Raw genomic sequence first — 14,306 nt, 5'->3', positions numbered from 1 at the left:
CATATATTATTTTTCCCAGTTATATTTTGCATAGATTGACAATTAAGAGCCCTTGCAATTCCTAAGCAAATTAAATTATTACATACTTAGTTGTTTATTTGTAAATGTTATATGTGATTATACAAGAAAAGTATAGTACATGGTTCTCTAAGGATATTTGTGCTCTCCAGTCACTTTCCTCAGCTGACTCAAGAGAAGTTTCAGTCTCTTTCATGTTATGATCTGACCATATTGTCAGCCCAGTACTGGGCTAGTTTATTCAAAGCTAAACAATAGCTAACTAGATGAACTAATAAAATTATCTACTACAATCTGCTATGAGCATATCTATTGCAGTAGAAATAGAATAGCCTATAATTACTGTGATTGTATCCCTAAAACTCTTATAATTATTTCATAAAACACCCATCACCTTTGAGAAAACACAAAGACTCTTGAAATTCTTGTTCTAATTAGTCTATAGCAGAGATTCTCAAACTTTAAAATACACCAGAGTCACCTCAAAGGCTTCTTCAAACACAGATTGCTGAACCCCACCCCCAAAGTTTCTTATTAAGTCTGCAGTGGGGCCTGAGAATTTGCACTTTCAACAAGTTTCCTATTAGGGAACCGCAATTTGAGATCACTGCTCTGTGGTTTGCAATTTTTACCACAGGTTATTAAATCAGCATTGGTAAGGCACTTTCTGGTATCTCTTGGAACTTACAGGGAAAGGGTTCAGTGAGGAAGGAATGGGCAGATAATAGAAATTTACCCAGTGGACCACTTTATACCCCTCATCCCTTTTCAGAGGGATTCTCAGTCCTATTATGTGCACTTAGAAAAAAGTAGGTGTTTGTATAATTTAGGAAACAATTTACTCTTTAAAAATGTTTAGCTTTGTAATATCACTTTAAGATCAGGCTTGCAAAATTCTTAGAGACCATTCGCATTAATTTCATTTACAAGTGTTCATAACTCTAGGAAGACATTAGCTATTGGTCATTTATCGTGTAATACAATTATCCTAGAAACGCAGTTTTTAAAAAAACAGTAAGCCCTGGGCATTTCTTTAAGTTGAAAATATTTTTTCTTTTATGTCTTGAGTCTCCGTGTCACAAGCTGAGAAGGATATCTTTCCTTCTTAACCAAATCTGATAGTTTTCAAACCCATTGAAGTAACCTGCATGGAACCATGAAATTGAATAAAGAACATTTTGTTTGTAGGTTCCTCATAAATGTTTATGTTTAAAGGGAGAAAGATACATCTGCTTTACAAGATCTAGAAAGAAATATAGAGTGCAGAGCCTGTTTTCCTCGCATTTCAGCCTGTCTCCCATTCTGTATTGATGCTCATAATTCATCTAGATTCAACTCGGCCCTTCTGAAGAGCCATCACTCTGCTTCCAGGCTCTGATCCATTAAGTTTGTCAAAGTGAGTTTCCTATCTGCATTTTTTGTTGTTTACAGGTAGAGTGACACATCTGTCACTGTTTAGATCTTGTTTACTGAAGACTAATGACCAAATGTAATGCCAGAAGGGAGCTGTTGTCTTCCGTTATTTAACAAGTCTGGAAGCCTTGCCTGGTCCACATATCCTCTTCTCTGCTGTGTGGCTGACTCTTACACCTAGAGTATATCTTTGCGTTGAAAAATTGCATATTTACTTTGAAGACAGGGAGCTAATCTGGACAATTTAGACAGGTAGATTTGAACATTAAAACTTTCCTTAGAAGGCTTTTACTTTGCCAATATAAATACAACCGTAATCTCACCAAGGTATCGTCACAATTGGATATAAGCAATAGGTGCACATTTAAAGCATTCATTTTCATGATGGAATGCCCAATATGTTACGGAATATTACACTCAACACAGACTCCATATACTCACACTGCAGCTCATTAGTGTGAAAGTCTTACATGGTTTATTAGAAGTGTTAATATTTCTTTTAAGGTAAGGAAGACTAGTCATCTCATATTGTTCATTTGTTCTCTGATTCATTTATTCACTCAACAATTGTTAGTCATTTCCTCCCAGGCTACAGTGTTTATGATACCCCTCATAATTGCAAAAGCCTTCCAGCTAATTTGCTTTTGATCTTTACCACCTCTTTCCTTGGTGTGCGCCCCTACCTCAGTCAGCTATAAAATTAACAGTTTTAACACCCAGGGTGATAATTTTTCTTGGCGCTTTTGCTGAACATCACATACTTTTAACACCCACCCTGTTTATCAGAACATTCCATAATAGGCAGAGGAGAGACTACAGTGGAGTTAACAGATTAGCAAGCACCATCCAACTTGAGGAAAATAAAAAGCATAGCCATGAACATACTGTACAGTATGACCTGCTACTGCCCCCTACCCAGGAGGGTAGCATAACACACACTTTCCACCACTAGCTGACCTGTCATTGAAAAACATGTATTAGCTACATTATTCTTACTTGAAAGGATGTGTATGTCTCTTAAATAGAAAAAAAAACAAACAGGGAAATGAACAATGATATAACAAATTGGCATTACACAAGCTATGCTTATATTAGAAGCCATCAGAGATTACTGAGAGATTACATGAGATTACTGAGAGAAAATGTGTAAAGAAAAAGAGTGGGGGCCCTAAGACAAAACCCTGAGGGAAACATTTAAGTGCTCTCTATAGAAAGGAGAGCCAACAAAGAACAGCAAGGAGTGGCCTGAGAGGTAGGAGGAAAACAAGGACTCTGCAGTATTGGAAATCCAGAGGAGACTCTCAAAAGAAAGGTCAGCTATGCCCAGTGCTGCAGACATTAACATGTATTCAACCCCCTGCCCCCAATTAAGAAGCCAAAAGACATTTTTAGAAACTATATCTTACCGCTAAGTTGTTCTATGAAAATTTTATTGTTAGGTGATTCTAGAAACGTTGGACTGCTAAAATATGTTGACTCTCCCCCAACATCCTTTGAAAATAAGGCTTCCAGCAACCTTGAGCATTTAAAATACTGCCCTGTACCTACAAACAGGTAAAAATCCTCCCATAAGTGATGAGGAAAATAGTTCCTACTAAACATTAGGTGAGGGTTTCTTTTGCAAGGCAAGGAACCATTCTCAAGCCTCGACTCGAACAGCTGTGCATTAACTCAGCTGGCAGGTAATACATCCGAGCGGTCAGAAGTTCGACGCTGAGCCTCTGGGTGTGCCGTGCAGGCATTTGACAGGCTTCGTGGTAGTGCATGCGCGCGCGCGCTCACACAGACACACACACACACACACAGACACACACACACACACACACACACACACACACACACACAGCGTCGGGAACATAAACCTACAGCAGCAAAAGCGACAGCAGAGGGAGCCAGTGGAAGAGCTACAAAACAGTGTCAGGCTGTGTAGGGGAGCATCACCCAGCTTGTTGTTCTCTTGAGGGTATCGTATGATTATGTGACAAATTTAATATTTTATAGATTATTAAATTTAATAATTCTCCTCTGACATTGCAATTTTTAATTCTGTTCTAATTTTAGTCTGTAACTAATGTTTGGAAGTGTCCTAAAAGAGTTTATTTATTAGTGTTAACAATGATAAATCCTTATTACTAATAATTGTAATGTATATTGAGAGCATAATGTGGGCTGAGCACTGTGCCGAACTCTTCACTCACATAACATCTGATCTTCACAGAAGTAATTAATGTGGGGCAGGTATTGTTTCTGTTTTGAAGGTGAAGATGAGGTCTTAATTACTTGCTTAAGTCCACACAGCAAGAAGTAATGAAGGCATGTTTGTCTGACACAAAAGCCATGTCCTTTCTATTATACAACCTTGGTTCATGGGACTGGCATTGATGTTCAGTACTTCTTTCCCCCAAGTCACTAGAGTCAGTGATTATATTAAATGTGTTTATTTCTCTTAGTCTAGTGATAAGCTTAGTAATTGAATTCACCTTGTCTAAAAAAGGAGAAATGGCATATATCAGAGGAAATTCAGCTAGAGGAAAATCTTCAAAATGATTCAGCCCCTAAGTTGATCTTCTAAAGAAAAAGTAAGTGATTAGGATAAATAGGAAAGGACTCTTTGAAAAATGATAGTACCCAGGAAGAAAAATTCCTTAAAACTTTCTTAAACTAGTCCCTTCTGAGTGGCCCAGGTAGCTTATTAAATATTTGGCTCTTATTCAGCAGGTGTTCTAGGGAGAATTTTCTCTAGCAGTAAGTCGCCAGTCTCTTCTGGGGCTGACAGCTCCATAGAATTCCCTGGGGGTCTTGGGGTCACCTGTAAGGTATAGACACAAGGTAGGTTTACCTCCTAAACTGAACTGAGAAATACCTCTGTCTTAAACTGAGAAAGAATTCAGAATCACGAAGAATATTAAAAGCTTAGACCATAGCTAGCTGCTCTAATGATGATAGAAGTTCTCTAGGAGAAGAATACTTTGTAAAGATCTTTAAGAATGTATGCCCTTCTCCATTCTTTATGGAGTTAAGCTAGAAATTGAAAATTAAGTTTTCATATAAAAACGAGAAAGGACAGTGCTGTTCATTGTTATTAGTGCCTGGCTGCTGTTGCACCAGATTTGCAGAAGAGGATGCAGTCACAGTGTCATGTTGTGTGTATGTCGATGTGTTACAACTTAGTTCTTAACTGTATGGCTTCTTGAGATTTGTGGTCTTGACTGTCAATCTTTGTGTACTTCAGAGCATACTCTCAGAGCCAGTGCCAGTGTTTTATGTAAAACTTTTAGCTTCACCAGCTCTTGTCATATTGCCTAGCACATTTATGTTGGATTCTCAAAACAAAATTTGTTGACTGTCTTGTTGGCTGTCTTTTCACAGTGATTCCAAATATATTTCAACAAAAAATTAACTAATTGCTTTTTAGTAAATATAAAATGACATTAAATCTCTTTTCTATGTGGCAAGTTGCTGAGTTGGTATTTATATGGAAATGGAAATGCATAATTTGTTTTAAGGTGGTAGAGTTATTAAATTTAGGGCCTGGAATTCTCAAGATAATAATACTCTTGTCATCCAACAGCCACCCAAGCCACTCCTGTTTTTTTTTTTTTTTTTTAACATCTTTATTGGGGTATAATTGCTTTACAATGGTGTGTTAGTTTCTGCTTTATAACAAGGTGAATCAGTCATACTCCTGTTTTTTTGTTATTATTTTTGAGGCTATTTACTAAAATTGGTTTCGAAATTATAATCCCAAGCGTATTTGGTACTTGGGAGCAATGACGTTCTCATTAAACTAAGGAAAGTTCCTGAATATATGTGAATGGGGAGTGAAAATTCTGATATCACAATTAATATTCCTTATGTGAATTGTTTTCAATATAGATTTCTTCGAACACTTCACAGTTGGGCAGTGCTGAACCTGTAAAACGCTGTGGGAAGTCTGCACTCTTTCAACTGGCAGAGGCAAGTTCTAAGAATATGTTGTGATAAGATCTGCAGTGGTCGAAGTCACAAAAAAGTTAATCGTAACTGTGTTCCCTAAACGGTACCATCTCACCTGTGACCATAAAGTGTGTTGTATCTAATTTTCAACGAGAGGGTTAACCTTTAATTTAAGGAAGTGGACTTTTGCTACGAAAAGTCATTAAGCATTGAAAAAGGTTACCCGGGGAAATTGCAAAATCTTTTTCACAGGTAGTATTTTAAAATAAGGTCAGTTTTTGTCTCTCTCAAATTGGTTAAGTAAGTACATCCTAAACCGAGAAGAATGGCCTACGTCATTTTCCTCTTCTCTGATTCTCTTGTGATATCTATAAATCCCTAGAAAGCGCTACTGTTAAGCTAGGTGGTTGATGTTTTAATTTGGGGTTGTTTTCAGTGAAGAACTCAAAGGATGTGTTCTAAAGTCTGGTTTTATAGCATCTATCAGTTGTACATTTGATGTGATGTGGGTGTAAAATGCTACTACTCCTTTGGCAAAGTAGAAAAGATGCTTTTGTAAAGCCTAAGAAGAACAGAGCCCTCACTTGGCGGGGGATGGTGGGGGGGAGAAGATGCCGGGAGTGGTCATTGCTGGGATGGGTGGCAACAAGGCTTCCTCTGCCAAGCTGGACCGATCTGCCCTATGGGGACTTGTGCAAGAAATGGCTTTAGCGCCTGGACACTGTTGTAGCAGTTTTCTCTTTTGGTGAGGCAAATTAGGAGGTACAAAATGAATGACCCAAAATCTCTATATTAAACTTCCTTTTCTCTCTTTTTTTCTGTCTTCCTTCCAATGAGTTCCTTCTGAGTTTTTTTGTGATATGGTTCTTTTATAAATTATTTGAGTTTATTGAACTTAATGGGACAACCTGTCATTTTCTAAATTTTATGGTAGCTTGTATCATAAAAATTTAGCAGTTTTAAATATCTTTATTTTTTTTTAAGTTTTATTTTATTTTTTTGGCCGCACCTCGTGGCTTGCGGGATCTTAGTTCCTCAACCAGGGATCGAACCCGGGCCCCAGCAGTGAAAGTGCTGAGTCCTAACCACTGGACCGTCAGAGAATTCCCCCTAAATATCTTTAAATTAAGCTTTTAAAGGCCAGCCAGATCCAAATTAGGAATATAAAAATAAAAAGGCCTGAAACAGTAAAGTATGTAAATAGTGGGACAAACTAATCCATTTTTGTCTGACATGAAGCTGACATGCTTCTTGTATAAGAGAAATTCAGACTCAAGTAGAGGGCTACTAATGACTAGAAAAATTAGGAATGCCCCAGGGAATAGTTTTTAAAAGAATTGGGTAAGTCAGTGGCAAAGTACTGTTTCTGATAGAACTAAAATAATAAAGATCTGGCAATGAGTCTGCCTTTAGAGTTGTAAACGTGTCTTAGTAAACAGGGAGACTATGAGGCCATAAATTTGTCCAGTATCTTTAAGACTATACAGATTGTCAAGATAATTCATTTGAAAGAAGTGATTATTTTTCTTAAATAAGATGAATATGGCCCTTTCTGCCTTTCCAGGGGGGTGGGGTATGTACATATATACAGACATATCCATATGGTCTTTTAAATATTAAACAACACTGATTTATAAAACACACTAGCTTTCAGTGTGAATATTTGTTTATTAAATAGTTTTGTATTAGAAATGTATGGACCTTAGAGGTGCTTTGCCATGGGCGGGGTGCTAGAGCAGTGAATCTGTCTTCTCGTTTTCTTTCTTTGGCATAACAGTCACAAAAAAATGGATTCCCCATTAAATCAGAGCTCATTAAAAAGAACACTCTTCAAATTTGTAAGGATGCATCCCAAATATAAAACAGATGCTATGGTTTAACAGATGTTTCAATGTTGGTATCATAATTTAAAGGGGTAAAATGACTGCAATAAGCCTATTCCAATTATAGCAAATCAGCTTATACTCAGACTTAGTTTCTTATAACATCCAAGTAAAAATAATATGCTTTTGATGGAACAGGGTTGGTAAAAAATAATTTACCAAGAAAATCTCCTCACATTATTATTTGCACCACATGAATATGATGCCATAATGCTAATAGAGTGTGTTTTAGAATAACATCCTAAAGCCTTCCCAGTTTATAATTAAACATAAATATGTGCACAATGGATTAATCAGCATCTCTAAATAATCACCAGTAGAAATATGCTTCCTCAGTTATTTTTTATTCGTTGTGTATTTGATGTTCATTTTTTCTTGAACAGAGTATAATATTTAATTATTTGGGGTACCTCTTTAAATAAGTATGATAGGATATTGAGGAGGATTTTTCCTGTGGCCCAGAATTGATGCCATTGTCTGATATCCTAAGGGACAGCTTTAAATTTACACATTCTAAAGGGAAAGCCATCAACAAGCTACCTTCAGTTTGGGCTAGATTCTTCTCTTGGGATTTATAAAGAGACAGCCTTATCCAGCTGTCATCCCTTTACCACTCCAAGGGTTTCCCCACCCTAACCCCATGGGTGGGGCTATCATGGGATTGACAGTCATCTGGAATATTGTGGCTTTTCTCCTTGTCCTGTGGAGGAAAGCAGGCAGTGCTTTCCCTTCTTCACGCCTGGCCTCTGTCAAGCAGAGTGAAGACAGCTCTGAGAGAACCCCTGTTAAAGAGTAGGGGTCGTACTACCAGAAGTGTCTTCTCATGTTTTGGCGAGAAGCAAGCAATGTTTTAGACGTTGATTTACTGCGGTGCCCTTCACCTCTCTGACCAGGCCAAAAGAGAACTGGAGGAAGTCAGCAGCAGGGAGAGACTTAGCATAGCCTGACGCACTGTCTTGGCATTGCAAAGATGCATGAGTTTTCCAGGGGCCAAGTGAACAAGTAGAAAGTAGTTCAGCTTGATCAGGCAAGAGGCCACGGAATGGTCGTGGGGAGAGGGCAGGCCTGGGACCATCCCATCTCTCACTTGAGGACACTCTGAGGAACTCCCACAAACAGGAGTGATGTTCAGCTTGTTTGCACCAGGACAGCTGTCCCAGTACTAAAATACAGAATACTTCCTATTGTTGGTAAAAAGACTGGGACCCTACCCCTTGAGTACCTTTGCAGTAACTGCCAGCATCCCAGGTCTCCCCTATCCTTCTAGCGACTGGACAGCACAGCAAGGGGCCTGCAGCACCCTGTTCTACCCCTGAGACCACATCCCTTCTGATTGCTTAGCACCCCTGCCTGTTAAATATTTTGTAAGTTGTCTCTGTCCTTGGTATCTCTGTCAAGGTCATTTAGTCTTATGGGAGTTAGCAGGAACAGACAAAGACATAACCATGCACAGTTGGTTTTACCTGCACCATTCCTTCCTCTGTCCTCTCAACCAGAGGCTATATGTCTTGTGAAGGAAGGTCCAGGAACCAGCCCCAGAACTAACCATTCACCCTTCCCAGCTCCATTCTGGTGGGTGGACATAGGAGAAGGAGTGAATGAGGAGCCTTCCCAAAGACAGGGTTTGTTGCTTGCAAGAAAACTCTTCTCTTGGAGAGAAGCAAGAAATATTGTAGGCATATATTTATTGCTGTGCCCTACACCCACTTCAGCAGGCAAAAAGAAAATTGGAGGAGGCTGGCGGCAGATAGAAGGAGACTTTAGATTGGCCTGCACTCTCAGTTTGGGCATTGCAAGGAGCGCTCCCCATTTCCCAGCACCCCAAGCCAGGAGATGCTCTGGTGGAAGGGTCTGCTTCAGGCGTTTGATTGGCATTTTAAATTGGGTGGGTTTTTAATAGCTGAAAGTGACCTGAAAATTCTGGAATCCATTCCAGGTATTTTTCAGGAATCTACTCCAGCTAGGAAGGGAGATTTGGCATTGTGCTGCTGAGGTCAGGGAATTGAAAAAAATACAGTCCTTTATGTTTGAACCTCCATGAGATTCATACTGTTCAGTTAATCAGTTAATTGGCACAGGTACTATAATGTATTGTGTTTCCTTTCCTTTTGAAATTAATTAGGTCAGGTCACATAAAGAATAGCAAAGCATCCTCCTGGAGATCATTGTGTATTATAATTGCTATAGTTGGAGAGCACACAGAAACATCTTTATCTGTACATTTTAGTAAAGAAAATTCTACACTTAAAGATACCTGTTACTAATATTGCCTAGTACAGCAAGTGGAGCAGTTTATTCATTTATTCTAACAAACAGTAGTTTCTGAGGGCCTACTCCGTGCTATTAACAGCGAGGTTGTTCAAGCTACCTGCCTTCTTCTGAGATCAGTGGTATAGGAAGACCTTACCTCGAGATCCAGTTTTGGTGTTTGGTGTGCCATGAAAGGCTGGAGCATAAGCCTAAAAATATTACTATTTGTTTTACTTCTAATTTTTTTATCTGCAAGTAAGTTTTATTATCTAACGTAAGATAATAATGACCGACATTTATTATCTACTGTGTGCTAGGCACTTTTCTAGGTACTTTATATGTACTCATTGAATTCTCACATCTGTCCTTTGAGGTAAGTACTATTATCATTCCTCTTTTCCACAGTAAGAAACAAAAGGACAGAGAGGTTTTTTGACTTGCCTGAGGTCATGTGAACAGGAAATATTAGAGCCTCCGTAGAAACCCAGTCAGTCTCTCCACAGCCTGGGCTCTTCAGCACTGTGCTATTCTGTCACCTTGTTTTAGATGAATAGAAAAGACTGTGCAAGTTACTTGTTATAGGAGTTTGCATGTTATAGAAGTCTCTGTGGAAGATAGCCTACTCCTACACACATGTGTATGGCTGAACAAAATGACAGATTGTTCAAGACTGCTGTCAGAGAAATGGAGCTGATATTTCCTTTTTTAAAAGTGATTCTACTTTTGAAACTGCCAAGATACATCCTACACCCTTAAATAAGTGAGTGCCTGTTTGTGAATATACTTTGGAAGATACGGTGAGGACTGTAGGAAATTACAGTGTATGCCTCCTGTTCTCCAGGAACTTATTCTCCAGTTGCAAAGAGGTAAAATATAAAAAGTTAAGGGATAAGAAATAAATTAATGGTGCAAGTGGTTTCACAGGAAAGCATGCAATGAAAGGAGGAAGTTCAACTTGAGTGATACCAAAGTGAACGTGTAAAACCAGGAAACGGAGAAATTAATATCAACTGGAGTGCTCTGGGGACCCAGCACAGGGGAGAAAACGTGAAGAAAGATGGTTCTTGATGAAGGAGTTGTTGAGGAACAGAGGTTGAAACTAGCATCCTTTGGGCCACATCCAATTTTGTTAAGAGATGCTTTCTTTGGCCCACAATTTGTTGACCTGCATTATATCTTACATTTGAATTAGTGGCTAATATTTTAAAATTATAGATTTCAAATAAATGCGTACTCTGACCTCTCTTGAGAATGTAGAGGATCTGGAGACACTGGACCAGCCTTTCTGCATGAGAACAATTGGTCAGAGCTGATAAATGGCTGCCCCCTTAGAGGTGTTTGCTGTACAAATGTCACCGTCCTCTCCTTTCCCTACTGAGCCCCGACTCTGAGTCCAACAGTCATTGCCAACATCCATTTACACTTGTCCCCACCCCTTTATACCTAACCATCCAAACACAGTAGAGACTGTGATTTATGCATAATTAAATGGAGAGATGGGGGAGATAGAGCAAAGAGATAAAGGCAGGCAAACATGAAATAGGTAGATGACAAGTAAATCAGCTGGGCAGAGGGGAGGGCTGTGCTAGGAGGTATATGGAAGGTGAAGGTAGAGTGTAGCTGCAAGTCAGAATTGGGAGGGTGTTTAGTGTAAAGCAGAGAAATTTGTACTTGAAAATAACGAAGGGTGGTTGAAAATTTGGAGCAGGGGTGTGCAGTGGTGAGAGCAGCGCTTGGAGAGCCTCACTTGGCAGCTGTGTAGAACAGAGCGGAAAGCCTCTGTGGACGTTTGGGTGTGGGAAGACGAGAACCAGCATCGGGGGAGCTGGCAGTGGGCATGGGAGGCTGCAGGGGATTCAGGTGGATTTGGTGATCGAGTCAATGTGAGAGGTAAAGCAAAGGGGAGTCCGAGACAACTCCAGCTCTGAACCTGAGGGTGGGGAAAGAACGGCTTTCAGTTTACCCTGATCTTGGAGCCCAACCTCAGGAAACCTGGATGTTTGTGAACTGAGAGGGGGCCCCACAAGTAGAAAAGCAGAGATGAAAGATGCTGAAGGGGAAGGGATAACTGAAGAAATCCAGTACTGAAAGAGTCAACACGAGGGGATTGCCAGCTAGGTAAACAGTTGAGTTTGGAAAGCAGAAACCCATGTTTCTCTGAGCACAGAAGAAAGAAAGGTAAAACACGGTCACCCCAGGATTGCTGGATTTGTCTATGTTGTACTTTTCTTCTTTATCTCAATTCGTAAAACTGATAATCTGTTACGGTGAAGTTGAAGAAAGAGAATGCTGGATCTCTCTAGACATACTCTTCATATGTATAAAATGCAAGATTGTAGATATGGTGGGTCCAAGGGAATTGGAAAAGTTGTCATTAACCCTATTTATTAAAAAAGGGATGAAGACATTTTCAGAGACCTCAACACCCTAGTTTTTCCTTGCGTTCTAATTTGCAAAAAACCCTTATAATTATAGTCAAATGAGTAGGTAAAGATGAATTTATTCTAGTACCTATAAAAATTAAATCTTATGGAAAATTATGGCTCACTTTAAGAAAAGATGAGTTATGTTAAAATTACAGAAATTCTATACTATATTGAAAAAAGTAGGAAATCCCACCCCCCCCACTACCAATTATAGGTGGTATTTGATTGAGGTATGACTCCATTCAGGTGTTCTGTTGTGTCCTCATATCATTGATGTGCATTATCCTTTCACCCTACTGTAACCCCCTGAAGCCTAGAACCTCAACACGTAGTTCCCAAGTTCTCAGCTTCACCTGCACTCTTATCGTAAAATTGAATTCTAACACTTAACGATATATTAGAGGGGGCCTTTTGTTTGAAAGTGGTATGTTTCTTTCCTTTTTGTGCTGAGTTGCAAGTCATTTTCAGAAAACTCCTATTCTAAAACTTTTCATTTTATTTCCAATTGCACCAACTTCCTTTTGTAGGAACTGAAATATAGGAATGCACCTAATGACTTCCTTCAACACCTTTCGGGGAGACTTCAGTAAATGGCCTTTTGGAGCAAAGGCTATCCCCACCCCATCTAGTGTCTTCAGAAATGGTATAGTTTCTGAAGAAATAGTGAATAAACATTTAAACCACCATTTCACCTGGCCTAATTGTTTCAGCAAACCAAACAGTAGGCTACTTAATATGCACAGATTTTAGTACTGAGAGACACTTAGACCACTGTTCTGTGACCAGTTATCTTTTATAATAAAGAAAATTGAATTATCCTAGCAGTGATGCTATTCTTTATTCTCTGAAACCATTAACCAGTATATTTTTATGGCAAAAACATTCTGGTTCTATTTAATTATGGGAGACATGCACATCTTGGAAAAACACCGCGAAATGCCATCCTAGGGTTATGTCTACACTGTTATGGCAGATAATAAGCCAGTACAAAATGATTGTAAATATACCTTGGCTGCAAAACATTTGTTTTGTCTAAAAAGCAGAAATTTAGAAATGGAAACTTCTTGATTAGTGTCAGTGGGTCTGTTTCCATACTGCCTTGTTTTTAATCTAGCTGGCTCCTTTATAACAGACAATGAAAGACAAAATATAATTAAGAGTGAAATAATATGGTACATTTGGAACTACTTACCCATTTCTTTGTACCAGTTAAGAGCATCTTCTTCTGTGGTATTACTTCTCATCTAGTGCACGATTAATTATTTTTCACTGGCCATTTCACTCAGTCTTTTAAATCAGGACACATTAAAGAAATGAATCAGTATCTTAACATTTGTAGAAAGGAATACATTTTTAAATGTCTTTAAGGAGGTAAAAGCTTGGTGCCGCACAGATTTATTGTGTGTTTAAAGCCACTACCCAATAACAAACCCTGAACCTAAGGTGTGGTCATACCTGAACTGAAAATGACAGCCTCCCTGAACTCAGGGACAGGAAAAATAATCCCTCCATTTTATCTCATCCCTTCAGTATCTTTATTGATTTTTTTTCCCTTTGCAACCAATTTGAAGAGGATAGTTTTTTATATGTCTGTCCCATGTGTACATCCAAAGGATCTGGGTTTCAACATAATGATTTTTGTTTTTCTTTTGGGAATGATTTACATTTCTTCTAGCACATCACTATCAGGCCACTCTGACTACGCGAAACAGTAAAAAACTTCTGTGTGGTTTCGGTTGTCAGAGGTAAAGTTAAAATATTGGTGATTAATTTTCACTGGTGCTCCTGGGAACCGTAACTAAGGACAGTGTGATCACTGGTCTAGGCCAAACAGCAGCATGGTCATAATTAGCATTGTTTTTTATAGACTCGTTAACTCTTTCCTGGTATTAATCAGAATGCATTTTAGATTCATCATTTACCTCGGAATTAATGAACCGTTCAATTCAACACAATTATCTGTTGAATGTCTTCATTTTTTTACTAGGATATTCTTGGAGGAGAATACAAAGGTGAACAGGATACATTTTGTGCCCCTGCCCCCGGAAGTTACAGTTATTACAAATAGGGGCTTCCCTGGTGGCGCCGTGGTTGAGAGTCCGCCTGCCGATGCAGGGGACACGGGTTCGTGCCCCGGTCCGGGAGGATCCCACATGCCGCGGAGCGGCTGGGCCCGTGGGCCATGGCCGCTGAGCCTGCGCGTCCGGAGCCTGTGCTCCGCAACGGAAGAGGCCACAGCAGTGAGAGGCCCACGTACCGCAGGAAAAAAAAAAAAAATAGAGTAGTTCCTGAGGAAATAAACGATATATATCAAATATTTATGCCCAGCATTTGATTGAAAACATTAACATTTTAACTTCTTTGAATACAGCCATGGGAA

The 14,306-nt window shown here is 39.2% G+C and overlaps 1 protein-coding gene across 14 annotated transcripts in view; it reads left to right on the top strand.

Annotated features, from left to right (window-relative positions):
- Positions 1 to 14,306, top strand: part of BBX (BBX high mobility group box domain containing) — a 282,397-nt gene that overhangs the window by 224,760 nt on the left and 43,331 nt on the right. For all 14 annotated transcript variants that reach the window (XM_033855860.2, XM_033855864.2, XM_033855865.2 and 11 more), the window contains one exon: positions 5,308 to 5,388. In XM_033855860.2, the coding sequence (XP_033711751.1) occupies positions 5,308 to 5,388 (81 nt within the window). The remainder of the gene's footprint in view (positions 1 to 5,307; positions 5,389 to 14,306) is intronic.

The sequence above is a fragment of the Tursiops truncatus genome, chromosome 4 (genome assembly GCF_011762595.2).
Source record: "Tursiops truncatus isolate mTurTru1 chromosome 4, mTurTru1.mat.Y, whole genome shotgun sequence".
NCBI lineage: Eukaryota > Metazoa > Chordata > Mammalia > Artiodactyla > Delphinidae > Tursiops > Tursiops truncatus.
The sequence above is the reverse complement of the archived record's forward strand: the minus strand, read 5'-3'. Positions and strand labels throughout refer to the sequence as shown.